The 23,243-nt window shown below is 56.5% G+C and overlaps 3 protein-coding genes across 5 annotated transcripts; 1 reads left to right on the top strand and 2 right to left on the bottom strand.

The window, feature by feature from the left end:
• Positions 1–2,445: 2,445 nt before the first annotated feature.
• Positions 2,446–6,530, bottom strand: KLHDC8B (kelch domain containing 8B). Of its 2 annotated transcripts, XM_021534132.2 has the most exons (6): positions 6,524–6,530; positions 5,369–5,833; positions 4,649–4,813; positions 4,223–4,447; positions 3,878–3,979; positions 2,446–3,083 (listed from the first exon to the last, which is right to left on the bottom strand). In XM_021534132.2, the coding sequence occupies exons 2-6, from the start codon at positions 5,739–5,741 to the stop codon at positions 2,887–2,889; spliced, it is 1,062 nt and encodes a 353-aa protein (XP_021389807.1). In that variant the 5' UTR covers positions 5,742–5,833; positions 6,524–6,530; the 3' UTR covers positions 2,446–2,886. The 2 variants fall into 2 exon arrangements, with proteins under 2 accessions (XP_021389807.1, XP_021389797.1); XM_021534122.3 differs by lacking the exon at positions 6,524–6,530 and having other exon boundaries at positions 5,369–5,948.
• A 531-nt stretch (positions 6,531–7,061) lies between these two features.
• Positions 7,062–11,105, bottom strand: LOC110470679 (uncharacterized). Its single transcript, XM_021530520.3, has 5 exons — positions 10,952–11,105; positions 10,495–10,880; positions 9,725–9,885; positions 9,203–9,335; positions 7,062–7,749 (listed from the first exon to the last, which is right to left on the bottom strand). The coding sequence occupies exons 1-5, from the start codon at positions 11,103–11,105 to the stop codon at positions 7,543–7,545; spliced, it is 1,041 nt and encodes a 346-aa protein (XP_021386195.1). The 3' UTR covers positions 7,062–7,542.
• Positions 11,106–11,322: 217 nt separating this feature from the next.
• Positions 11,323–21,566, top strand: CCDC71 (coiled-coil domain containing 71). Of its 2 annotated transcripts, none has more exons than XM_021531287.2 (2): positions 11,323–11,403; positions 13,748–21,566. In XM_021531287.2, exon 2 carries the CDS (start codon positions 13,809–13,811, stop codon positions 14,994–14,996), a length of 1,188 nt encoding a protein of 395 aa, XP_021386962.2. In that variant the 5' UTR covers positions 11,323–11,403; positions 13,748–13,808; the 3' UTR covers positions 14,997–21,566. The 2 variants fall into 2 exon arrangements, with proteins under 2 accessions (XP_021386962.2, XP_021386970.2); XM_021531295.3 differs by lacking the exon at positions 11,323–11,403 and adding an exon at positions 11,651–11,952.
• Positions 21,567–23,243: the final 1,677 nt, after the last annotated feature.

Raw genomic sequence — 23,243 nt, forward strand, 5'->3', positions numbered from 1 at the left:
TGCTGTGCGCACTGGCGATAAGGCTCAACATGTTATTTTAGGTACTTAGAAAGAGCTATTCCTATTTCTGATGTGGCTGGAGCCTTCTGGTATGAACGTCTAGCAAGTTTGTGGAATATGATAAATGAGATTTTTGTATTTCCATCTCTCCTGACAACGGAAAGAATATTCTATATGCAAACACATTTTTTTAATTATAGGTCTGACAGCTACTTCCATTTCCATCTCCCCCGTCCATAACACGCTCTGGGGAGATTAACCATGTTGCCAGGCGCTGGCTCATAGCTCTCCTTATAGCTGAAATAACAGCCTGTGCTTCTAGCATTAGGGAGGGTAGCCAGATACCTTGTAGTCTTTCCTTTAGTAAAAATTAGCAGAAGCTTCCAGGAGATAGACAGCAATATACTTGGTACGTCCCTCAACATTTTTAACTTCATAGCACATTTCATTAGAAATTCACATCCTCAGCTGGTAACATGTCAGTCTGCAAAATTGGTCAGGACTCACATCTCTCCACTCCTGAGATGTCCTAGTAACTTTTTCTCCTCTCATTCAAATGGGATTCTGGTCTTGTGCTCAAAAGTAGAGATATAGAAAAGAATAAGAATTCCACACTTAATGAGAGGTCAAAGATTCCTGTTGCACTCAGGTGGAGGATCCAAGCCAAAAGGCAGTCTGGTGGGTCAATGTGCCAGGAAAGTGTGTGCAGGAAGCAAAGTGCTGCTGACAGAGGAGCAAACACCTGTGGGGCAGGGATAACCAGCCTCACTGCTGGAAACATCGCAACACTGAGGGGCTCCTGAGCTCCAGCTTCCTCCTCCAGCATCCTCTGGCTCTTGCAGCTGCCACTGCCTTGAATTTGGAAAAGTAGCCTTGGGCACCCCATCAGCAGCAGGGAGCTTGTGAAGTTGGCACATAGGGATGTCAATTTGCCGGTGACTCAGCATCTTGATTTATCCCACTCATGCAATGCTCCTGCGGGAAAAGCTTATTAATCAGGCCTGTGTTTCCAATGCAGCTCCATGATTTAGGGTCCCCCATGACTAAAGGTTTAGCAGGATTGGAATTATTGCATGCCTTGGTGGATTTTGGAAAGAGCTGTCAGGATGGGGAGATGTACCAAAGTGACAGCAAGGGGTCTATCACCTTCCAGGATCCTGAGAAGGACAAGGCCACCAGGGTTTGAGCACAGGCTAGGGAGTGCTGTGAAATACACACAGAAGGCTGGAGCACACTGAGCTCAGAGGAGGCGTCCCTCTGTCCAGCCCCCAACCAGAGCACAAACCACTGACCTCCTCCCCAGCTGCCAGCGCATCCTCCCGGCTGTAATTTGGGGCTCACTGATGATGCTGGCTCTGGCACAACTGTGGTTTCTATGGCAACTCCAGAGGCAGATGCAGGGATGCTTCCAGCTGAGGTACCACCAGCCTAGGTATCCCAAGTTGTTCCTCCCAAATCACAGGCAAATAGTCCTGCAGTGCATCAGGACAGACCCTGCAGTCACTGTGCCAGGTAGGCACCAGAGGTAATGGAGCAGAAACATGAAAATATCTTCTGAATGCTCTTTTATGAATAATTCCCAACTTTTCCCATGCTGTGATGCCCCCAGGACATGGCACAGCCTGTCCCAGCAGTGTATTGGATGCTGCTGCACTCTGATGGGATTCAGTCCCCTGTCTTTACAGCAGCTCACCCGAGGCTCAAGTTGGTTGTCTTTTCTGAAAGGTCAGACATCTGTACTTGATATTTACCCAGACTCGTGAGATCTTTCTAATGTACCAATAAAGGAACAAATCCCTGACCTGCTTTCTGCTTTGGGTGTGAGATTCTGTGTGGAGCCAAGAGCAGCAAGGCTCAGGTGAGCCCATAGCACTGGGTAATTCAAGTGTCACCTCCCTTGATCTTGCAATGCACCCCTAAACACCACCCACAGACACCACCAGTATGGAGCTTACATTCCCTTCCTGGTTGCCAGTAAGCAGGATTGCAGTGCTCCTGCCTACAGAAGCTGGACACAGTTGGACTCAGCTCTCTCCCACACCAGCCATGGTTCATCCTTTGAGATGGGGCTGTGGTGCTGGATAGGGCCCACAAGACCTGACATTAGGCATCTCTTATTTTCTGCCTCTCTCACACCCCTGGGTACCTTCAAAAAATTCCCTCCTCTGCTGCTGCCTTCACCCCCCCATAGTCTCTTCACCCACAGGAAGCCAAGCAGGAACAAGGCTGTGCCAAGGCAGGACAGCCACTGCTTAGCTCCCCCTCTCCAAACAAGGACTGGATCTCTACATCACATTGCTCCACTCACCTTGGAGGTGGGGAGAACAAGAGTTACCCCTACTCCACCGTATAGGGTCACTGAATTCTGCATTGGGAGGGGTTTTCCTGACAGGCTGTGGCATGTGTCTGCCTGGAGTAGGATAACCAGAGACGACACGACTCCAGTGGGATAAAATTCCACGTTTCATTTATTTGAGGTGCTACATCACCTCCCAGGCACTGAGCTACAGGGCACCTCTGTGCTACATGAGACATCGACTGGGTCTACGACGAGACAGCACTCACTGCTACACACACGGCACAGATACGCCGTGGCACAGATGGGGCCGGACAGGGCAGTGAGGCCAGTGGCAGTCCTGCCACCACTGCTCCCTCCACGCTGCTGGCGATGGCCATCCCACCAGGCAGGAGTTTGCCCTGGGCTTCATTGCCACAGCGCTACAGGAGCTGGGAGTTCCCAAATCCACAGCTGCTCTGGTGCCTGGCATCATGGGACAGAGGCTTCCTGGAGCCAGGCCACCCTGGGTGAACACATGGGTGCTCACACACCCTGTCCCCGTCTTCAGGCACTTGATGCTTGGCCAGGGCTGGTCCCCGGGGTCCTGCTCAGGGCACATCGCGCAGGCACAGAGCCTCGACAGCGCCACTGGGACCCTGGGCCACACCGCCGATGATGAAGAGCAGGCTGGGTGTTGGGCAGCTGGAGCAGGAGCAGCGGCCAGTGGGCATGGGGGGCAGCGGCTCCCACTTTTTCTGCGAAAGGCTGAACCCTTCCACTGAGTCCAGTGGGCAGGACTGGTTCCCTGTGAAAGACAGAACCACATCAGCCTCTGTGTATCTCCCCCACTCCTCACCCCAGGCTCTGCCTTTCCCCCTCCACATCCCTTTGATGCCTCAACAGGAGCCCTGAGCTGCACAGGCTTTGAAATCCCAGAGGCAATTAGTGGGGGCACAAGAGGATTAGCAGAGTCCCCATAGGGATGGCTGCTGGCACTAATGCCACACCTGCTGGCTCTGTCCCCTCAACCACTCCTCACCCTCCCCGCCTCCCCGTGCCAGCACTCTGCAGGGATAAGGCAGCTCCAGCTGCGGCAGGACTCAGGAGCAATGCCACACTGCAGGAATGCAGCCAGCACCATTCCCTGTTCCAGCGATCCTGGGGGCCTGGCAGCCCTCGCTGCAGGGCTGGGGGTGCTGTGGCTGGCACCAGGCTCCCCAGGCAGCCCCTCCTGCTGTATGCTCTCGGCTGAGTGACAGCACTAACCTTTCCCCAGCTCTCTCGGGAGATGGATGCAGCACTGCAACCCTGCACAGCGGAGCTGAGCCACCATGGGCTATGTGAGCCCAGAATGCTGCACACGAGCTGGGAAAACCCTGACTGGGGAGTGAAAGGGGCACGGGGCACAGTGGGGCAGCCAGTGGGAGAGGGCAGTAGGGTCTCCCCAGTGCTTATGAGGGCACGGAGAGATGTTGCTGCAGATAGTGTTGCAGTAAACCCCAGCTTTGCACAGCCAACCTCCCTATGGCCATACAGATTACTGATGTGCCCCAAAGAATGGGGATGGGAACATGGCCACATGCCTGCCCCCAGCATTACCAAGGCCACCCACAGCCACCACTCTTCCTCCCAGGCATCCAGCCACGAAGTCGGCTCTCTTCTCTTTCATACGGATGGTGCGGCTTGGCTTTCTCCACACACCTGGGTATGAGAGGGAGTGAGCATCGCCTGCTGGGGTTTCCCCTCTATACACCAAGACCAGAACACCCGCAGGTTAATCACTCCCTGGGATCAGAGAGCAGAGGATTCACTACGGGTACAAGGGGCTGATGTTCAGAGCCCAGATAATCATGTCCCTCAGGCACAGACACCCCTCACCAACCCACAGAATGATCCCAAACCCACAGAAGATGCTCCCACCTCACCCAGAGACATGGAGCTCACCCTGCGCAGGATCAAACATCTCCACAGTGTTGACAAAATGGGGACGGGAATAGAAGTTGTGGGGCCCTGGCTGCTGCAGCCCACCCAGGCTGAAGACAACCCCATCAGCCATGGCACAGGCGGCGAAGGCGCGGCGGCTGGGCACGCTGGGGTAGCGTGTCCAGCTCTTTGTCTCCAGGTCAAAAGCCTCGAAGGCGGTGACAGGCAGCTTGCCTTGCCGGCCTCCTATGCACAGAGGAGACGTAGCTGCCAGTGCCCCATGCTGGCACTATTGGTGTGCTCAGCACGCAGGATGGGGCTTGCTGGCTGCAGTGCTGGGCACCATGAAGCCACCCTGGGGTGCACCAGGTCATTCTCTGGCCTGGGAACAGAGGAAGAAGAGGGCAGAGGCACAGGGGATGCTCGATTTGCCCCAGCAGCACCTACCCAGGACGAAGATCTTGTTTCCCTGCAGGAAGGCAGAGGCCCCATAACACGGTGTGGGCATGGAGGGTAGGGGCTGCCAGTGGTCTTTTGCTGGCTCATAGACACGGACCAGTGCCTGGGGAGAGGTGTCCGCACCCATTCCCCCCAGTGCGTAGACAACCCCATCTGGAAAAGAGGCAGCAGTGAGGCAGGGGGATCTGTGGGCAGCACCGAAGGGCTGGGAATCCCCCCATGCCCTCCAGGGCAGGCAGCAGCAGTACTGCTGAGACCCACAGCCAGACACTGCTCCAGGGCAGCCAGGGGACAGTGAGTACAGCCAGGCCACAGCCTGGCAATGCCCTGACTGCCCTGAGACCCTCTCGACCCCCTCTCCATCCCATTCATCATGCACAGACAAGAGCACAGGGACATCCTCTCTAATTATTCTCGGCAATATCATCTCCCTGGAGACACCATGGCAACACAGCCATACTGCCAAATCCTGCTCCTGCTTCCAGTGTGGCCGGCACCCCTGCCCGCTCCCACCACTGTCCTGCCATCTCCTCTGCCCTGCCCACCACACTGCAGCCTGGTTTGTGCCACAGCATCCCTGTCCAGGGAGCACACATGGGCACCACATATAGGGACCAACCCTGGCTCCTGTCCTGCTGCGTTGTACCAAGACTCCAAGGATGCTAAGCAAACTTTGGGCAAGAGTCACAACGTGTTCCTATCCCTCACCTCTCTGCACAGCTGAGATGCCCATGGAGGGCTGAGCCAATGCCGCCTTCTTCTCCCATTTGCCCTCATCCACGTGGTAGACCTCAACGGAGGCGAGGGGGCTCTGTGCCGCATCCACACCGCCCACCACCAAGATCTGCTTGCCCAGGGCGAGGACGGCAGCGCCAGCCCGCGGCGTGGGCAGTGGTGGGAGCGTGGTCCAGCGCTGGGCTTGGAGGTCGAGCACCTCAGCAGTTCCCAGGGCTCGCCCGCCGCCCCCGCAGCCGCCCAGCACGAAGAGCTGCCCGTCGCGGTGCGCGGCGCTGCAGTACACGCGCCGCGTGGGCATGGCGGGGAAGGTGGCCCACGCGAAGGCGCCCGCGCCCGCCGCCATGGGCCAGCTCAGCCGCCTCGGGGGTCCCCGGGCTCTGGCCCTGCCGTGCCGCCCATCCGGCCCGGCTCGCCACTGCTCCGGCCCACGGCCTCCTGCGGGGAGAGCATCCGAGTCAGAGCCCGGGCACCCATCGCTCCCCCCAGCCCCAGCTAGCCGGCTCCCCTTGGCGGTGCGACAGCTCCTGCTTCGCGGGGCTCCGCACTGCATCCCGGGCTGCCTGCCTACCCCCTCCGGGCTCCCGACTGCGCCCCACGGCTCCCTGTCCGCCCCCCCCGGGCTCCCACTCCCTGGGGCTCTCTGCCCGCACGTACCAGTGCTCTTGCTTCCCGAGGATCCCGCACCCCGGGCTCCCACTACCCGGTGCTGTTGGTACACAGCCCGCACTCATTGGGACCCTTGCGTGCCCGGGGCTCTCTACCCGCATCCCCCGGGTCCGTACCGCGCAGAGGCTTCCCGTTCACAATCCGGACCCCGCCAGGTTCCTGCTCTCGGCGCACCGTCCTCACCCCCGGTGCTGTCCGCACTCCCGCCCGCAAGCCCCGGCGCTCCGGCGCACTGCCCCGCAGCCCGCACCCCCAGGGCTCCCGCCCACAGCTCGCTGGCACCGGCGTCCCCCGGGCTCCCGCTGCAACGCTCGCGCCCCCGGCGCTCCCCGGATGCCCGCCCGCAACCCCGGACGGCCGCTCCGCCGTGCCCGGACTGCCCGCTCCGCGCCGCCCCGCCGCTGGGAGAGGGACAGGGGCAGGGACCAGGACCGGGACTGGGACCAGGACCGCGCTCACCTCTCCGCCCGCTCCGCCGCTCTCCCCGCCGCTCCGCGCCTCCGCCCGCCCCGGGCCCGCCCGCTGCCGGTGGGGGCGGCGCCGCGTCCGCCCCGGCCCCCCTGCCGTGCCCCGCTCCCCTCCGCCCGACCCTCCCGGTGCCACCGGCCCGCCGGGCCCCTGCCGCGTTCACCTGGCCGGGAAGGAACCATCGCAGGGAGAGGGGCTAGAGAGACGCTGGCTCTGCCTTCACTGGCTGTATGCTGCCGGCGCCAGAGCCACACAGTGCCGGGCTCAAGGAGTCGGGAACCCACCGTCCTACCCTAGAGAGGAAGTCCTGTCACCACTGCAGGGACAGAACATAAGCTCAGCCCTACTCTGAGCACGACCTTGCTGGGGTCTCTCAGCAGCATCAGGAAAGGTGCACACGGGTCTCAAACCCTCCACCAACACTTTTGTCCCCACTTGGCTGAGCCAGGCAAATGAACACGCTGGGAAAGGCGCTTCCCACCCACCAGCACAGGCAGAGCCAAGGGCAGGCAGGAAACTCACACAGAAATGAGCTAAAAAGGTTTGCTTTAAAAACAGACAGAAGTGACAAGGCATCCACCAAGAACACCACACCACAAATGCCACCTGGGGATGCTGCTGATAACACTGCACTCATCCTGGCACCTGCTCTGCACCAACCATCTCTGCAGGAGCGGGAAGTGAGGTGAGAACACTGCGAGGCTGCCTGCATCACAGTATGGTGGAAGGGACCTGCCTGGTGACTGCAGAGGGATGGTGAGCCCCAGCCCTCACACAGAAGTGGGCACCACAGGCAACGCTGCCAAAGACTGGAAAACCATTTCCTCCAAGAATCCCATCATACAAGCTCCCAGGACGCTCATGTTTGCTCATGGAAGCTCCTGATAGGACCGAACATGCACATTAGAGAGGTAACAGCTTGAAGCAGGAGCCTGCCTGGGACTTTGACTGCATGCAGCAGGAAGCGGGTGGTGTCCCAGTCTGGAGCCACTCAGCCCCATGAGGTGGTATCAGTGTCCATCCCACTGCTGGCTTGGGTTGTCCTTCTCCATGCAGGCCAGGTAGCGGTCGTAGTTCTCCTCGCACCTCCTCACACAGCGCAGGAAATAGTCCTCATCAGCAATGGCCTCCAGCAGATCGGTTTGCACCAGGCAAACGTTGTACAGCGCCGAGGTGGGCACGCTCCTGGGACTGCTGACACCCTGTTCCCAGAACACCTGCAAGGAGAGCAGAGCCTAGCAGCAACGCACATGCCTGTGGCACACTCTGTCCTCCCCTCAGCCAGGAGCCTCCATGCTGGCTGTGTCAGGGACAAGAGGGCAGGGTGGTCCTATCTCCACTGCAACAGCAGAAGGTGAAGTTTCTTGAGATTTCCCCCTCTCCCAGAAAGTGTCTTTGACTCTGAACCAGCATGTCACACATGTGCCTGGTGCTCCCTTAAGGAAACAGGCCACACCATGCAGCTGGAAGAAAATGGCTCTGTGGAGCAGTTGACTCCAGGCAAACCTCTGCCAACAGCTCTTCCTTTAGCTACCTCAGGATGGAACAGGGACTTCACCTTCTAATCTTCACCATGGCCTGCTTGGCAATCTGTTTCACTCCTAGTGCTGCTCTGTCACCACCACTGAAATGGGGACAGCCCTGCAGAGCTGGTGATGCAAGAGGAGGGGAGAATGGCATTCCACCTACTGATCCTGGCTGCAGGACAGCAAGGTCCCAGCAGTGACGATGAGCCCTGCTGGGAAGATGCTTGGTTGCTGCCCAGACTCCCACAAGGTCTGCTGTTACCATAACTGGATCCTACCTGTGTGATCCAGCGTGGGAGCAGCGCCAGGGCTGGCTGCACGGCTGCCATGAGATTAGCATAGCAGCCTGACTGACCAGCCACACAGGCTACCAATGCCAAAGGAGGAGCTCCTTGATCAGACAAACAGCCTGATGCTGAAATGCAGCAAGTGGAGCTATGTGAGACACGCTCCAGCTGCTGCAGGTTTGCATGCAGCAGCCATTGCAGAAGCTCCCCTCAACCAGGCATGGCACAGACCAAAGCCTGTTCCTGACAGGTCTGTCCAGGCAGTAACAATTCCTGCCACCAGCTACAAATGTGTAAGTTGAGAAAGCTTGTATGGAAGGGAACATCCAATGAGCATCCCATCCTTTGCCATTCCCAGGCTGCCGCGCAAACACTGTAGACAATTCACTGGCTGCTGTGTTTCCCCTCAGCACCGTTTCAGTATGGATGGAAACAGGCAGGGGTTGAGGATCGCCCATGGACCTGTAGCTCTTGTTTGAGCATTGACAGCTGTCCAACGGCCAGGCACGGTTCTGTCTGCATAAACATTGTGTTTCCCAAGTGTGCTCCCCACAAACACTGCCGGTTCATTCAGACAGGTGACAAGGCTGGCAGCCCTGATATCACTGCTGCTGCCTCCAGGCCCGGGGCTGACTCAGAGGGGAGCAGAGGCAGCCAGCACCTGCTGTGCATTGCTGACAGCTGATCCCACCATTCCTGTGCATCGCTGCCACCAACACTGGTGGCACAGGATGCAGTGACAGCAGGGCTATGCCTTGACCCCCGCTTTGCAGCCTCATGCAAAGGGGACAAAACATGTCTGACCTTGCCAGGGACATCCCTAGTGCATGGTGCCAGAGGGGCCCTCAGCCACCTACCTGGGGGTGAACAATGGTGTCTCCATCGTCCAGACGGATGTTGTCATCAATGAAGATGTGGTGAATGTCAGGATCATGGGGGTCTATCCACAGGGGCTTCCCACCCCGGGAAGAGAACTGATTTCTAGCCCACCTGAAACAGTAAGTGGAGAAGGAATAGTCGGACAGGGAGAGGGTAACAGCTCTCGGGTAATGGCAGACTGTACTGCAGGCCGAGGGCACCCTCTAAGCCAAGGAAGCAGAATGTCCTGTCCTCATGCCCATGCCCTCCTAGGAATGAGGCATTTTGCATCAAGATGACAAATCAGGAGGTCTCTGGAGAAAAGCAGGAGGTACACCAGGAGATGGGGACCTCACGAATGGTGAGTCCCATCAAGCTGCCCACAGGCAAAATGGAGAGTGCCTAAGTGATAGGGACCACAACAACATAAAGGCTTCAAAACTAGGAGGTATCCCAGAAACAAAGAGAATCACAGGAAAGAAGATAATGCCCAACCCACTTCTTCAATGCCTTCTTCTCACCAGTCAAAGTGGTCTTGGAAGCCTCCAATTCCCTCAAAGGAGCTGAAGTAGTTGTAAAGCTTTCTTCTGTCTTCCCGGGTGGCCAGATGCTCTGCTCCCCGTGTCAGCACCACCTCTCTCTTGCTGCAGCGTATCTGGCCAGGGGTAAGGTCCACAGGGAGCTGCAGGACCACAGAAAATGGGTAAGGAAAAGTTTCTAAAGCAGACAGGTTGTTTCATGCACTGGCAGAGACACCAAGCAGCAGGGTGGAGACTCCTCACCACTACAGTGTGGGAGGATGGTGCTGGGAAGATGAAAAGAGGTGGCATGGAATGCATCCAACCAAAAATCATCCCCTCCCCAAGGATGTGAAGGAATGACCTCCTAGCTGCACATTGCCCCCATTTCAATCTCTGCTACCTGAAAACACTCCAAGGAATAACTAAAGCATCTTCTAAAGCTCATTCCCAGCACTCCTGCCCAGTGTGCTGCCAGTGGGAGAGTGCAGCTGTGATCGGCTCTGGGCCAGGGAGCCCTGCTCTGCTGCAGCAGCCCCTCCTCAGGAGAAGGCATGCTCTGTCCAACACTGGATACCCCAAGAGGCGATCATTCCACACAGGATCTGCACACACATGCTCCCCCACAGCTAACAGCTTCATCCAGAGAACTCGATGCTTTTAAAAGCAGCCTGGCCAAGCAGTCGGAGAGCAGTCTGACGTGGGGGGGAAGGCTCCGTGGGACCATCCGGCTGCCCTTCCCCATCACGATGGACCCTCAGGGGGCCACTCACCGCCACGTCCCGCAGGGCAGGGAACTGGGGGTGCTGCCCGTGCAGAGCGCTGCTGACGGCCTGCAGGGCGCGGGGCAGGTCGGTGCCGAAGGTCCTGAAGATAACAGCGAAGGCTCTGCCATCCCGGTGCAGCGCGTCCAGGAGGCGGAAGAAGGAGGGCAGGATCAGGTGGTAGCGTTTGCCGGGCTCTCCCGGCACCGACAAGGCGTCGTGCGGCGGGCCCGGCCACTCCAGCAGCCGCAGGTGGCGGGCGTGGAGCTCACGGAAGCGCCGGCCCGGGCCGGCCTCGGTGAAGGCGGGGTCCCGGCCGTGGCGGCTGTAGTAGCTGAGGGCGCCGGGGCACGGGGGGCGCAGGGACGGGCGGTCGCTCACCCACTCCCACTCGCCTAGAAGAGAGGAACGTGCTCAGCCCCGCACCCCACACCGGGTCCCCCGCACCCCCGGCCCCGGCGCTCACCGGCAGCCCCGGCGCGGCCCCAGGTGACGGTGCTGAGAAAGGTGTTGAGCGCCGCTGGTGGGCCCTGCCCCGTCACCGTGTCCGCCACCACCACCGTGTTGTTGAGGTCCACGTGCAGAACCAGGCGCCGCCGCCGCCCGGCCCCGCCGCTCATCGCCCCGACACCGACCCCGTTACCTGGTGACGGCGCCGCTTCCGCCCGCGCCGCTTCCGCCAGCGGCGCCCCCTGCCGGCCCGGGGACGGCCCTCGCCGCCGTTGCCGTGGTCACGGCGGGGCGGGGGCGGGAGGGGCGGTACCGGGGCGTGACCGAACGCGCTCCGTGACTGCGGCGCGGCCGCTGCCCGCGGAGCGGGACAGGAAGCGGAAGCGGGGCCGCTTCCGGCGCCCCGCGGGCGGCCATGTTGGAGCGGCGGGCGCGGCGCAGCGGCGGGCGCGGGTCTGGCGGCAGCCGGTAGGTTGGGGCCGGCGGGCCCGGGCCCCGCGCCGGCTCCCGGGCGAGGGCGCTGCCGAGCCGCCCGCCGAGGCGGCCTCGGGGCGCTGGAGGCGGAGCCGCGGCGCTGAGGGCCCCGCCCCGGCCCCCGCCCCCCCGGTCCCGGGAGCCGGCGCGGGCCGGGCGCGGGTGCCGCGCCCGCTGTCTGCACCGATCACCCCCGCAGCCCGCACGGAGCGGGGTCCCTGCGGCCGGCGGGCCGAGCCGTGCGGAGGGTGCAGCGGGGGAGAGGGACGGGCGCTCGGGAAGGGGCGCCGCGGGCGGGCCGAACGGAGAGGCTGAGCGAGGACCTGGCGGGCCCGACGAGCCCTGCTTGGCGCTGCGCGCCGGCCGCCAGCTCTGCAGGCTGCCCCAGCCCCGCGTCCCGGCCCTGCCGGCAGCCGCTTCCCCTGCGGTGCACCGGGAGAGCCCTTTCCGTGCTCGGACAGCCGGGCCTCGACCGGCGCTGTGCTTGCACCCTGCCGGGATGCTGTGTCCCCGCAGCCCCCCGGCCCCACAGCAGTGTGCCAGGTGAGGGACCCTGCTGTCGGGAGGACAGACTGTCCGGGAGTGCGTCTGCTCGTGGCCGGCTTTCCTCCAACACAGCTGGCGCTGCACCAAACAGGACCAAGCGGCTGGACGTTGGAAAGTCCTGTTCCCATGAAATGTCACAGCCAGAACACCCATTCAGATATCCCAGCTGCTCCTGGGCTTGCTGCAGCCTGAAGATGATCCCTTTTGCAGCCTGTTGAGCACATTGTTACTTGTGCTTCTTCGTTGGTCTCTGCCTCACCACATCAAAATTAATATTACACCCTCTCTGGCTTTCCTGTGCCTGGCGCTGCTTGGTCACTTCGGAGGTGGTGACTCTCACTGCTGGCTGGTGACGCTGGCTGGGGCTCTGTGGGATCACTTCCCTGCCTGCCTCCCCTCCTTCGTGGGAGATCCCCCGCCTGCCTCTGAACAACTGCATTATCCTCCTCCAAATCCCTCTTTGGCCATGACGTCTGCAGAGCACTTGACTGAGATTAGTCTGTCATGTGGAGGTTCTTACTCCCCCACTGACCTGTGCTGTTCCTTCTGTGGCTGCTCTTGGCTTGTGTCTCTTCCCTGCTTGTGCAGCTGGCGGCAGCACGGGCTCTGCTCCTGTGCTGTGCTGAGACCAGAGTTCTGGGGGGAGCATGGGACATGAGTAGTTCCTTGTTCTGGCTGCTCAGGAGTTAGCTTCTCCATCACAGCTTTCTTGCCTGTGCACTGCCCTCTCCAAAACTGTCTCTGACACCTCCTGCATTTCCCTGATCAGGGTTTTTAACTGAATATTCATTATTATTTTGAGAGGTATCAATAAAGCTAAAGATTTTATGCCTTGTTGGTCTAGCATACAGCTGTGGAGCTGTGAGGCCACCAGGATCAGAGTTCTCTTAAGGACTGCCCTTCAAGTCCTGCCCGGATTGCCCTTTAGTGCCTATTTTTTATTGAAAGCAATAATTGATGCTTTTATGCCAGGCAGGCAGCTGCACAGTGCCCTGAGTGTGATCCCAGTGTTGTCCCTCAGGCCTTTGTACACTTGGCCCTGGTGATGTGTGTTTCCTTCATACCGCCCTGCTTGAATTTCCTGCTTCCTCCTCACTTGGCAGCAAGTGTCCTTGGATCAACACCAGTTTGCTGTGACAGCAAGTTGTGGACCGTTGCTCAAACAAGAGAACAGCAAGGAGCAGTGCTGCCTTGCCACAGCATTCAGCATCAGTGAAGCACAACTGGAACAGCCTCCATGCCTGCTGCCAGGTCTCCAGGAGGAAGCTGCAGCTTTGGCAAGAATCAATATTTAAGCAGCATCGGTTAAGAAGCTGAGAAATTGAATGTGGTGCTGGGATGCAGTTTAAGTGCTTAGGCTTTTCTTAGTGTTGAGATAGCTCAGTGGTGCTGGTTGCAGTGTGTACACAGGGAAAGGGTTCAATGAGGGTTCAGTTTTTCCCTGGGAAAATGAGATCTGGTTATCCAAAGCTGGGGTGGGTCAAACTCAGACTGGAAGGAGCTGCAGATTTTGCTGAGTTAATCATTGGAGTCCTTCATCTTGGGGTGGATTGGATGGGATTTCTGGAAATCTTTGTTTAGGTTGGAGGATATTTTTGTGAGAGATGTTTTAGTTTTATTTCAGAGATGAGTTACAGGTTTTTCTTGAAGATGCTTCTATGTTGGGTTGAGCCCAGAATTTGATCCAGTGTTTGCAACCAGCCACTCCTGGGCTTAATGGTTTCAGGTCCCATATTAAAAACTCGGATAATTTCAGTTGCTGTAAGCTAACTGTCTTCTTTCTCCTTTTGAGGTGTCAAGGGTTGTTTTTCCAGTAATTTGGACCTTTTTGAAGCACCTGCTTGCCTAATGCCATGAATATTGCAGTGAACAATGAGGAAGAAAAAGCTGTCCATTCCTGGTCAAGAATTTCCTCTGCAGGACAGAAAGTGCTGGAGGAAGCCCTCCGAGTCTTCAACCCGATGTCCAAGGACCTCTCGGACACAGAGACCCAGCTGGTGGCCTTCATCCAAGGCCTGAAGGAGGAGGGCTACCAGCCCACGATTCTGAGGAGTAAGGATGTGTACGGGTACAGCTCGTGCACGGCAGTCACACCGAGTCAGACGGAAGAAAACACACAGCGCAACTGTGCCAGCACCACTGAGCCCACCCGGAGTCCAGCCAGGAACTCGGTGGCAAAAGTGGCCCCTTTGCCCACGAGCATTCCAGTGAGCTCTTTGAAAGTCTCCAGTCAACAAGTCTCCAAAGGGGATTCCACAAATCTCCTCTTGAGCTCCTTGAAGCGGACAGGATCTGGCACATCCAAAGCAGCGACAGTGGGCTTCCCTACAAGCATGTATCCTGATGTGTATCCAGCTATGAGACTATCAGTGGTTCTGGAAGCCCTGGTGCCACTGAAAACTGCAACGTCCTGTTTGGAGTCCAAGTACACGCGGGGACGTCTTGGAATCTCTCCCTCAGACCTTAAACGCCTCAAGACTTCAAGTCCACCAAGGCAGTTTTCTTCAGGCAAGAGCACTAAAGTAGCTGAAGGCAAGGGGTACAAGCGTTCAGTTAAGAAAGCACCTGATTCTGCCACCTGTGCTTTAAAGCTTCTGAAGGGACCAAAGGGTGGAGTGCTGCAGGAGAGCAATGCCTGCAAAGCCTCTGGAGTTCTCAATGGGAGAGTCGCAGGCAGCTCATCCCAGGACTGCGCCACAGCACCACAGCCCAAGACCCTGAAAATCAAAGATAAGGAAGTTCTGGTGCGAAAAACAGAGTGGAAGAACAGCAGCACGTACCAGGAGAGCACTGGGCAGAAGAAGAGAAAAGCTACAGAGGCAAAAGAAGCACCACAGAGGAAAAAAGCAAATACCATTCCTGTCCGAAAGAAAACTCAACAAGCGCAGAGCACTTTGAACCTGCTGAAATTCCGGACCATCAAGGTGGGCAACTCTTCCTCTGATGATGAAGTGAGGAGGAGAGCACAGAAGATTCTTAGGGTCAACCTGTCCCCTGTGATCCAAATTCAGCCCTTGTCCCACTCTCATAGTGTCCCCTGAATTTCTTCACTTTGTCACTTTTTTTTGTAAGTAAATAAATACAAGCCTGGCACCAGAGCACATAGAGGTTTAGACACAGTGACTCTGTGTCTCTGGTGCCAATATGCCCACTAACCTGAAGACAGAGCAGCCCATCTTGTGCTGTTCCTGCCTGTCTGCCACTGCTGTGCAGAACTGGCTGCAGAAATCCAAACGCCTGTTTGGGAGTGTGGGATGGTGACTCTGGCCAGCATTGAGCTGAGCAGGCCGGAGAGCTCAATTCTCACCATGCTCCCCTGAACGTGGCAGGCTGTGTTCTTGTGCAGAGGAGAACACAGGACTTTCTCATGACATTGATGCACTGTGATATTGCTCTTTTTCAAGCTGTACATTTACTGGTTTTATTTTGATCAAATTTTATAACTTTATTATCTGCATATCTATATATCCATATATGTGCATATGGCACAGGAACTGTGGGAAGATGTGCTTCCTCCATCCCTTTGGGATTGGGTTTGAGAGCTTTTGTTCCTCCTTCCCTTCAGCTAGCCTTTTGTTGGAAGGTGCCAGAATTCCTTTGTGGTTCAGTGTTGTGACAGTGTGTCCTGGGCTCCCTTGAGCAGCTCAGAGGCAGCAGCAGTGTAGCCACTTGTCAATGCCAAACAATTTGGAGAATTACCAGCTGGTAGTTTTAATCCTGTTTTTGGTATTACCTCTGCATAACAGTGTGGGAGTGTCACAGGGCTGCAAGTCTATCTGACATCTTTAGGCACCTCCTCCCTTTGTGGGTAGCAGAAGTTTTAAACACATGGTAGGGATTTGCCTCCGAAGAGGATTCTTCCTCAGCACTCAGCATTACTCAGCTCTCCTATACCCCATGTGCAGCTATGGATCATGAACTGTGACTGTTAGAGCCAAAGGGCTGGAATTGTTTGCATGAACTGTGTAGTGTCCTGCCCTCCATGTAACTGCTTTGCTGTTGCTGGGTGTTCCAGGAGCAGATTCCAGGTGCTGGTAGAGAAGGCTGTTGGTTTTGGCTGGAGTTAAACCACAACAGAGACACATGCTGTGTTTGAATGCATTAGCTACATCCTGACAGTCCCAGAGCTCAGTGGGATACTTGAGCCTGAGTTAAAGCAGAAAAGTAGAAAAATTTGGGAGGACATATGCCAGCACTTAAACATAGAGAGTCACTTTCTGTGGTTTGTGGGGATGAAGCAGTAGGAGGGGAGATGGGCATCATGGGGTGGGTGACAGCCTTGCTATGCCATCAGGGATGTTGTGAGAAGGTGTGTGGCAGGTGTGAGAGGTCTGTGGAAGGCGTGCAGGCTCTGCCATCCCTAGGAGGCACTGCAGAACTGCTGCAGATGGCTGCTGTCACCTCCCTGCACCAGGGGCACACTGTTGGATCGGAACAAGGCTCTTTGCTCTCTGCACTCCACAGGGAGGGATCTGCTAATCCCAGGAGAAACACCTCTCTGGAGCAGTTAGTACTGCTGTTGTTACCTGGAAGGGACAACCTGGTGTCCTGGGGAAAGGAAGAGGAATTGGGTTGAGTATGAGCCTGGCTCTGTATATTGCTGTATGCTCAGATGTCTGCGGCAGTGGTGTAAGCCACTCATTCTTTCACCAGCTCAAAATACCAGTTGTCTGACCTAGTAATTTCTGTGGGCATTGGCTGAAGGGATGAGCTCCCCAGAGAAGTCCCAGATCCTTATATTTAAGCCCCGCCCCTCAAGCACCTGGCTGGATTTCAGTGGTTTATAAATGGGGTCAGTGTCTGATCCCCAGCACAGAAAGGAAGACTGCGGTATGGAGAGAAGAGAGGAGGTTCATGACAGGGTGAGAAGGCAGGGAAGTTGAGTGTTCTGAGGTGCATCTGGGGTCTCCTCTTACCCACACAGAGCAGGGTGGAAGTTCACTTTCACTAAGCAACCTGGTCTATGGTAAAGTGTCCCTGCCCGTGGCAGTTGGTTGTAACAAAATGATCTTCAAGATCCCTTCCAGGCCAAACCCTTCTGTGATTTTACGATTCAGGGAATGATTGCAAGCCTTGAACCCCACACTTGGGTTCTGAGTTGCTGTCAGAGATCATAACTTGCAGTGTTTGAGACTGACCTGCAAATGCTGCTGCTTGGCTGCCGAGGAGGAGGAAATATTTTTTTCTGCTTCTGTGTTTTAAAATGCCCTGGCAGAGAGTTCCCTGTTCTGACCTGGTGCTGGATGAACAGGGGCTCTCCATCACTGTCAACTGGCCAAAAATTGCTTTGTTCCTTTTGTTCCCACTCCTTCAGACCTTTCTCATTCCCACGCTCTCAAATGCCAGGTCTCGAAGTTCTGCACTGGTGTTTCTCTTTTGGGCTGTTTTCTGAGGAGGGCTCTGAACTCCTGCCTGTGGTATTGCTGTCAGGCTGCTCAGCAGCTTCCCCTGTTCCCAGACCCTTATAAGGGCACTGAGAGCTGTCTTTGGAGTCTCCTTATGCAGCACAGGCGTCCCAGCTGAGCACTTGGCCTCCGCTGGGAAAAACAACGTGCATCAACAAGGCTGAATCCAGGTCGAAGCCGCTTTTCCTCCAGCCTGAGTGGGAGGCTGAGCACCTGAGGCAAACTTACCAGGCCACATCCCTCCTCATCGCTGTGTGTCTTCTCTCAGCTGTACTGCTGCCTGCCTCTTCACTCTTTTCTATCACCTCTTGTCTTTCACAGCGTGGGTCTCTGCCAGTCAAGGACTTGACTTGTATTGTCGCTTAACAGATCCAGCACAGCATCCAGCCTTAGTGCTGCCGTGCGTTTCCCAGCACTGAGCTGAGTTCTGTGCGTGCTTGGTGATGACAGTTTGCCTTGTGTCCTTCCCAGGCCACCAGCAAAAGGTGTTCTGCTCCACAGGGAGAGAGGAGCTTTGGAAACACCTCTGTGTCACTGAGACTGCTGCCAGGGAAGTGAGCACTCCATAGCTGTGTGCTCAGGGACTTGCTCATCACCAGTCCCATCTCTGTCAGCTCTCCTGCACATCTCTAACAGACCACAGGGCCCTGGGCGACAGGGCAGTGCTGGACCTCCATTCTTTGCCCTCCTGTTGTCTCTTCTTCCTCTTGCAGGTGCTTTGGGAACTTGGCTGGAAGGGTTGCAGGTTGTTATAGAGGGGCTTTACAGCCTCTGTGTCAATGCCAGCAACTGCTGCCCACCAGCCAGTACTGGCAGAGCAGGTGCCTCAGCCTGGCGTGGGTTGACTCCACCGTGCTTTGACTCCTGCCCAGGTGTGGATGCTCCTGGTGTCCTGGGCATGTAACCCTGATGTGCTTGAGGCTACAGAGGGGCTCTGTGCGGATGTTGCTCTTTGCTGTTTAGGGAAGATGAAGGGTTTGATCAAACCAGAGCTACCTAAGACCTGATCTAACCAGATGTCTCCTCCACAGGTCCTTCCCATCCTGTGTTATTCTGTGGCAGCTGAGTAACACTTCCAGGGATCTGTGCAACAGTAACTGGCAGGGCCCATAGAAATGCATTGCCCGGAGCCCTGTGGTCTCTGCTGAGCATGTGGTATGCACCTTGTTCAGACCTGTTTCTGTATTAGTCACTTTGAATTCATCCAAGTGCCTAACCTGGCCTATGTTTTTGTGGGCACTGTGACAGCTGAGAGCTTTGGAGACTCTCTTAGGAATGCTTTTAACGCATGGATTTGTGCCACTGTCACTTCTAGAAACGATTCGGCTAGCGGTCAAAGGGCTGTTCTTCCAACTGATTTTTTGGAAATAATTTCTCCTTTTATTCAGCTGCCAAGAAGCAGTTTGTGCTTCCCCTCCACCAGACAAGGTCCTTGAGCTTCCTGCATGCTTCAGATGTCTGTTGGCAAGGTCCATGGGGAGAGTAGTTTGTCCAGCAGGCAGCTGAAGGGGAAGCTGACATCAGAAACCAGTTGAAATCACAATGTTAATTGGTAGAAATGTTCTGAAGCTCATGTCCACTGTGATCAGATTTCACCATCTCCCACTGCTTATGGTTGTAGAAGTTTCTCCTCAGCCTCTTCCCTCTTCCCTGCAAGCCATGTAGCGTGTTGCTGCTGCTGCTTCTAAAATATTTGCATCCCTTATAAGCCAGCTGCTGTAGCAATCCTTGTACAGAATTCCTTAAGCCCTTTTTTTGCAGAATAAGAAGGGATTATTTTGTTACTCCTGCTTGGCAGCCCAGGAGTGGTATTTCAGTGTGTGGGGGAGGTGTGCACCCTGGAGTGCTCACCTCACTGGGCAGCTCCTAGACCAGTTTACTAACAGGGCTGGGGTTAGTGGGCTGAGATTTCCCCCCCCCACCACTGCCTGGTGCTGCCTTGCATGGAGTTCAGCCAGTTGCCAGCTAAGAACATGGCAGGGGAATCAGCAGCAGGACAGCACAGATGGGTGATGCTGCACATGTGGCTCTGTGGTCCTGCTCCACAGTCCTGTCTGTGGTTTGCAGCCATAGTCCTCCAGGCCCCCTGGTACACCAGGAGCATTTCTCCACCCCAGCTCCAGCTGTGGCAAGAGGGGCTGGGAGGCTCTGGGTTTTGGAATTGAGCACAGAGTTTGTGCCATTGTAATTGTGACTTGTGCTGTGTTCATGGGCAGAACTTGCCAGCATGTGGAGGGTTCAGCCAGCCCAGCAGTTCTTCTCCTTTGGATTCAAGTTCCCTGCCCTGTCTAGAAGCTGGGCTTTTGGCCATGGCTCAAGGGATCCCTGGTTATGGAGAGCAGATTTGTCTCTCAGCTCCAGCTGGGCAGTGTGACTCGAGCTGGGCAGCTTCCCAGGCAGGAAGGCAAGTTTCAGTAGGAGGATCCTTTTTTTGGCCATGGATGGCAGGGTCAATGCTGAGCTGTGAAGCACCAGCTGCTCATCCAGGCTGGTTGGTTTGTGTGAAAGTGACAGTTTCTTTTCCAGTGTTCAAAAGGCCACTTGCCTCTTTGCTCCTGTGCTCAGATGGGGATGGCCTTCCAGGAGCTGAGGTGGCCCACGGAGAGGACAGCAGTTTTGGGATATCTGGCACCTTCCTGACAATGCTGCAGCCCTCAGCTTTGCCAGCTGGGTGGGCTGGCACAAGCTGTGGAGAGCACAGCAGGGCAGGATGCTCCTGAGCCCTGACATTCTGGACTCTGCTAGACAGCACCATGCTAGGGTTTCCCTCTCTTTGCAGCCTGTTCTGCCTAGAGCTGGCTGCTGTTAGGAAGGTGCCAGGTGCCTCAGAGGATTCTTGTCCCAGAAGACATAACAGGCTAGCCTTTGTCACCAGGTCATCTCTGAGTGTGGAATGAAGCTTGTCTGTAGGTGTGACACTGCTGGAACTTGGAGGTTGGCCAGCAGCTGCCTCCAAAGCCATGGTGCTGAGGCCAGACCCCTCCCTTTGCTTAGGAACACTAAGGAAGGCTGGTGAAAAAGCGAGAAGCTGGGAGTAGGGAAAGCTAAAGATGCCAGCAGCACCTGGACAGCCAGCAGCCTGCTGCTTCTGTGTCTGCTGCAGGAGATGTGCAAACAGAGGAGCCAAGGCTGTGGCTTTCCACTGTCACTGTCTTCCCTCCATCCCTGCCTGGCCACAGAACTTCCCCTACCCTGCCTGGCAGCAGTACACAGACACTGGTGCTGCAGGTGAATGTGAGTCCTTTTGGAGCAGGCACCCCCCCAGCCCTTCATTTCCATCCTTCATCTGTCTCACAGTCTGGCACTGCTCATGTGGCCTCCGAAATAGCTTCCCCAGAGAGTCCCTTAAAGGCCTTATTATCGTCTGTGACTCTCCTTATTGTCTTAATTAGCCCTTTCTGTTCTGTGTTCCTGTGGCTACAGGCAGCCCCTGTGAGTGTCTGGTGACTCCCACAGACACAGGCACATGGTGCTGTTCTAAAAGAGAAGGTGCTGCAAAGCTACCCTCAGAAATACCTCCCCTCCTGCCCCTGCTCCACCCCACTGCCCAGGCTTGGGTTGGGAGTGTCAGTGTTTGTTCATGGCAGGGAAGGCACCATAAGATGCCCTCCCTCCTCCCATGCCCTGGTGCAGTACTCCTGAGGAGTAGCATTTCCTGAGCAGAGGCACGGCAGCTGCTCTGAGTGACACAGGGGCTCTGGGTGGGCACTGCCCGGCCACTTGTGCCACTCTCTGCCAGCCAGCATCTCCATGAGAGCCATCCCCACGCCACAGCGCGACCGACCAGCTCCGGCTGAGACCAGCGCCACGGGCTCCGCTGTGGCATTCCTGGTGTTTGGGCATCCCAAGCAACAGCTGGGGAGCAGCAACTGCAACCCGCAGGAGGGCGAGTAACAAACTTTGTATCATGATTTTACAAATGACCATCTTGTTCTTGAGTGAACTTTTTACCGTTTCATTTGTTTGTGTAGAATGTTTCTGAAGTTCTAATAATATTTAATGTTAATATGAAGCTGGGCTGTTCCACACTCAATGTTGTATATTTTGGAATGGCATTGCTTAGTGAAAAGACAGCATTAGTATTATTCCGCTCTTTGGAAGGGAATGGGACAAAAAAAGACTGTCTTTTTTCTTAAATGAAGTGAACTTTTTGTTATGAAGTTCTAGCAGGTGTCCAGCCCTTCAGTAAAATGGTGCTCAGAACCACCCAATGTGTCTGTGTTTTCTTTGGGCTATGACAGACTGCTTCTCCCTGGGCTCCTGCTCCCAGCCCCGTGTCAGCTCCATGGAATGGTGTCTCCCGTGTGCCCAGCTGCTGTATGGTGCATGGGGCACACTCAGCTGCAGATCAGACCCCCAGCTCTTCTCCCCTGTTCTCCAGGGAAGTTTGGCATTACTCAAACTCCATTAAGGAGTGCCTGGTTTGGTGTGGGAAATACCCCAGATATACGTCACTGGTGCCGAACTGGGATAAATCTGCGTTCCTGGTTATTTCCTAGAAACCTGCAGGATGGCACTGTGCTGGCAGGTGCTCTGCCAGCCTCAGCCTGCCTGCCCACCCTCTGGCTTCTCTCTGAATCAACCCACTCTGCCGCGGGGACCCTCTGCCCAGCTAATTCAACAGAAGCACCATTGTTCCACGGTTTGCAATCTGGATCCGGTTTGTGCTGCAGGGCCGTCAGTGCACTGACCCAGCACTAATGTTGGTGGGACCATGGCCCCGGGCAGACAGCAGCTCTGCTGCCGTGCTGGAGCTCATTCCTCGGGAAGGGAAGTGGTTAAGTAATTCTCTGCTCATTAAGGATGTTCGGGAAAGTGTTGGCTGCCTGCTGCGTGCACGGAAGTCGGTCCAAGCAGGGCTGGCCAGGCATGAGAGGCTACCCCCGGAGCTCAGGGGCTCTGCTGAGGATGGGGGGGCAGGGGGGGAAGGCCTCTGCTGCTGCAAGAGTGCCCTGATCGCTGCTGAAAGGTGCTGGGGAGGCGAGGCTGTGGGCACCCGAGGAAGCAGGGGATGCTCGGCAGTGCTGAGACGCTGGTGATGGAGGGCAGAGCTGCTGGCAGACCTCGGGCAGGCCATCTCCCCGGGCAGACTTGGGCCACCCCCACGCGTTCAGCTCTGGGGCAGAGGAAGGGATTGCAGCTTGGCATGGGAAATCAGAGCAGCCTTCAGGGAGGTGCCTGGATGCGGGGTGGGATACCTCTCTTGTCCTTCACATCCCACTGAGAATCCCTCCCTCCCACTTTTACCTAACTTTGCAAGGCCAGGGATCCTGTTACAGTTAACTTTATTGGGCTTTTTGGTTCTCCTCAGAGCAGATAAGGTTTGCTTGGCAAGATCCCTTGACATAGACAGGCTGGCCAGTGCTAATGGCTCTTTGTCTGCTCATCTCCTGCCAGCTCTCCCAGCTCAGAAGGTGGTAGTGGTATCTGACCACCAGCCTGCACTGCTGGACCCTTTCCGGACACAGCCTGGCCTTTCCAAGTGCCTTGCATGGCTATGGGCAGCTGATAGTGCACTGTGCACAGCATCTCTTGTCCTGCTGAGGTGCCTGGCTGTCTCAGGGTGTCCCCAGGGACGTGGGTTTTGGCATCCCTGTGGCCCAGAGCTGCTTCTTTGTCTGCCCATGACCTTGCTTGGCGGCGGGTGGCCAGAGCGTGGCCTTGGCATGGAGAGCACACGGCTGCTCTTTCTTCCTTTGCCCTCGGCCTTGGCTAATAAAAGGCACTATCTCTGCGTGACACCGAGGTCTCTGTGGAGCCCAGCCCTGGTGCACAGCCGTGCTCCTTGCAGGGCTCCAGGGCTGTGGGCTCAGCACCCAGCCCAGCCAGTCCAGAGGATCCTAGACAGCACCGACCAGCACAGGGTGAGTGGGGCATGGTGTT

The sequence above is a fragment of the Lonchura striata genome, chromosome 12, assembly GCF_046129695.1.
Source record: "Lonchura striata isolate bLonStr1 chromosome 12, bLonStr1.mat, whole genome shotgun sequence".
NCBI lineage: Eukaryota > Metazoa > Chordata > Aves > Passeriformes > Estrildidae > Lonchura > Lonchura striata.

What these genes read in the sequence shown, in the direction of transcription:
- KLHDC8B (XM_021534122.3), bottom strand. Translation starts at nt 5,948, where the DNA reads ATGCAGTGCGGAGCCCCGCGAAGCAGGAGCTGTCGCACCGCCAAGGGG. An exon ending in GATGTTTGATCCTGCGCAGG is followed by an intron (nt 3,980 to 4,222) that starts GTGAGCTCCATG and finishes TCTCATACCCAG; the next exon opens with GTGTGTGGAGAAAGCCAAGC. An exon ending in GGTGGCTGTGGGTGGCCTTG is followed by an intron (nt 3,084 to 3,877) that starts GTAATGCTGGGG and finishes TGTCTTTCACAG; the next exon opens with GGAACCAGTCCTGCCCACTG.
- CCDC71 (XM_021531287.2), top strand. Translation starts at nt 13,809, where the DNA reads ATGAATATTGCAGTGAACAATGAGGAAGAAAAAGCTGTCCATTCCTGG.
- LOC110470679 (XM_021530520.3), bottom strand. Translation starts at nt 11,105, where the DNA reads ATGAGCGGCGGGGCCGGGCGGCGGCGGCGCCTGGTTCTGCACGTGGAC. An exon ending in GGGCCGCGCCGGGGCTGCCG is followed by an intron (nt 10,881 to 10,951) that starts GTGAGCGCCGGG and finishes CCTCTCTTCTAG; the next exon opens with GCGAGTGGGAGTGGGTGAGC. An exon ending in CTGCCCTGCGGGACGTGGCG is followed by an intron (nt 9,886 to 10,494) that starts GTGAGTGGCCCC and finishes GTGGTCCTGCAG; the next exon opens with CTCCCTGTGGACCTTACCCC.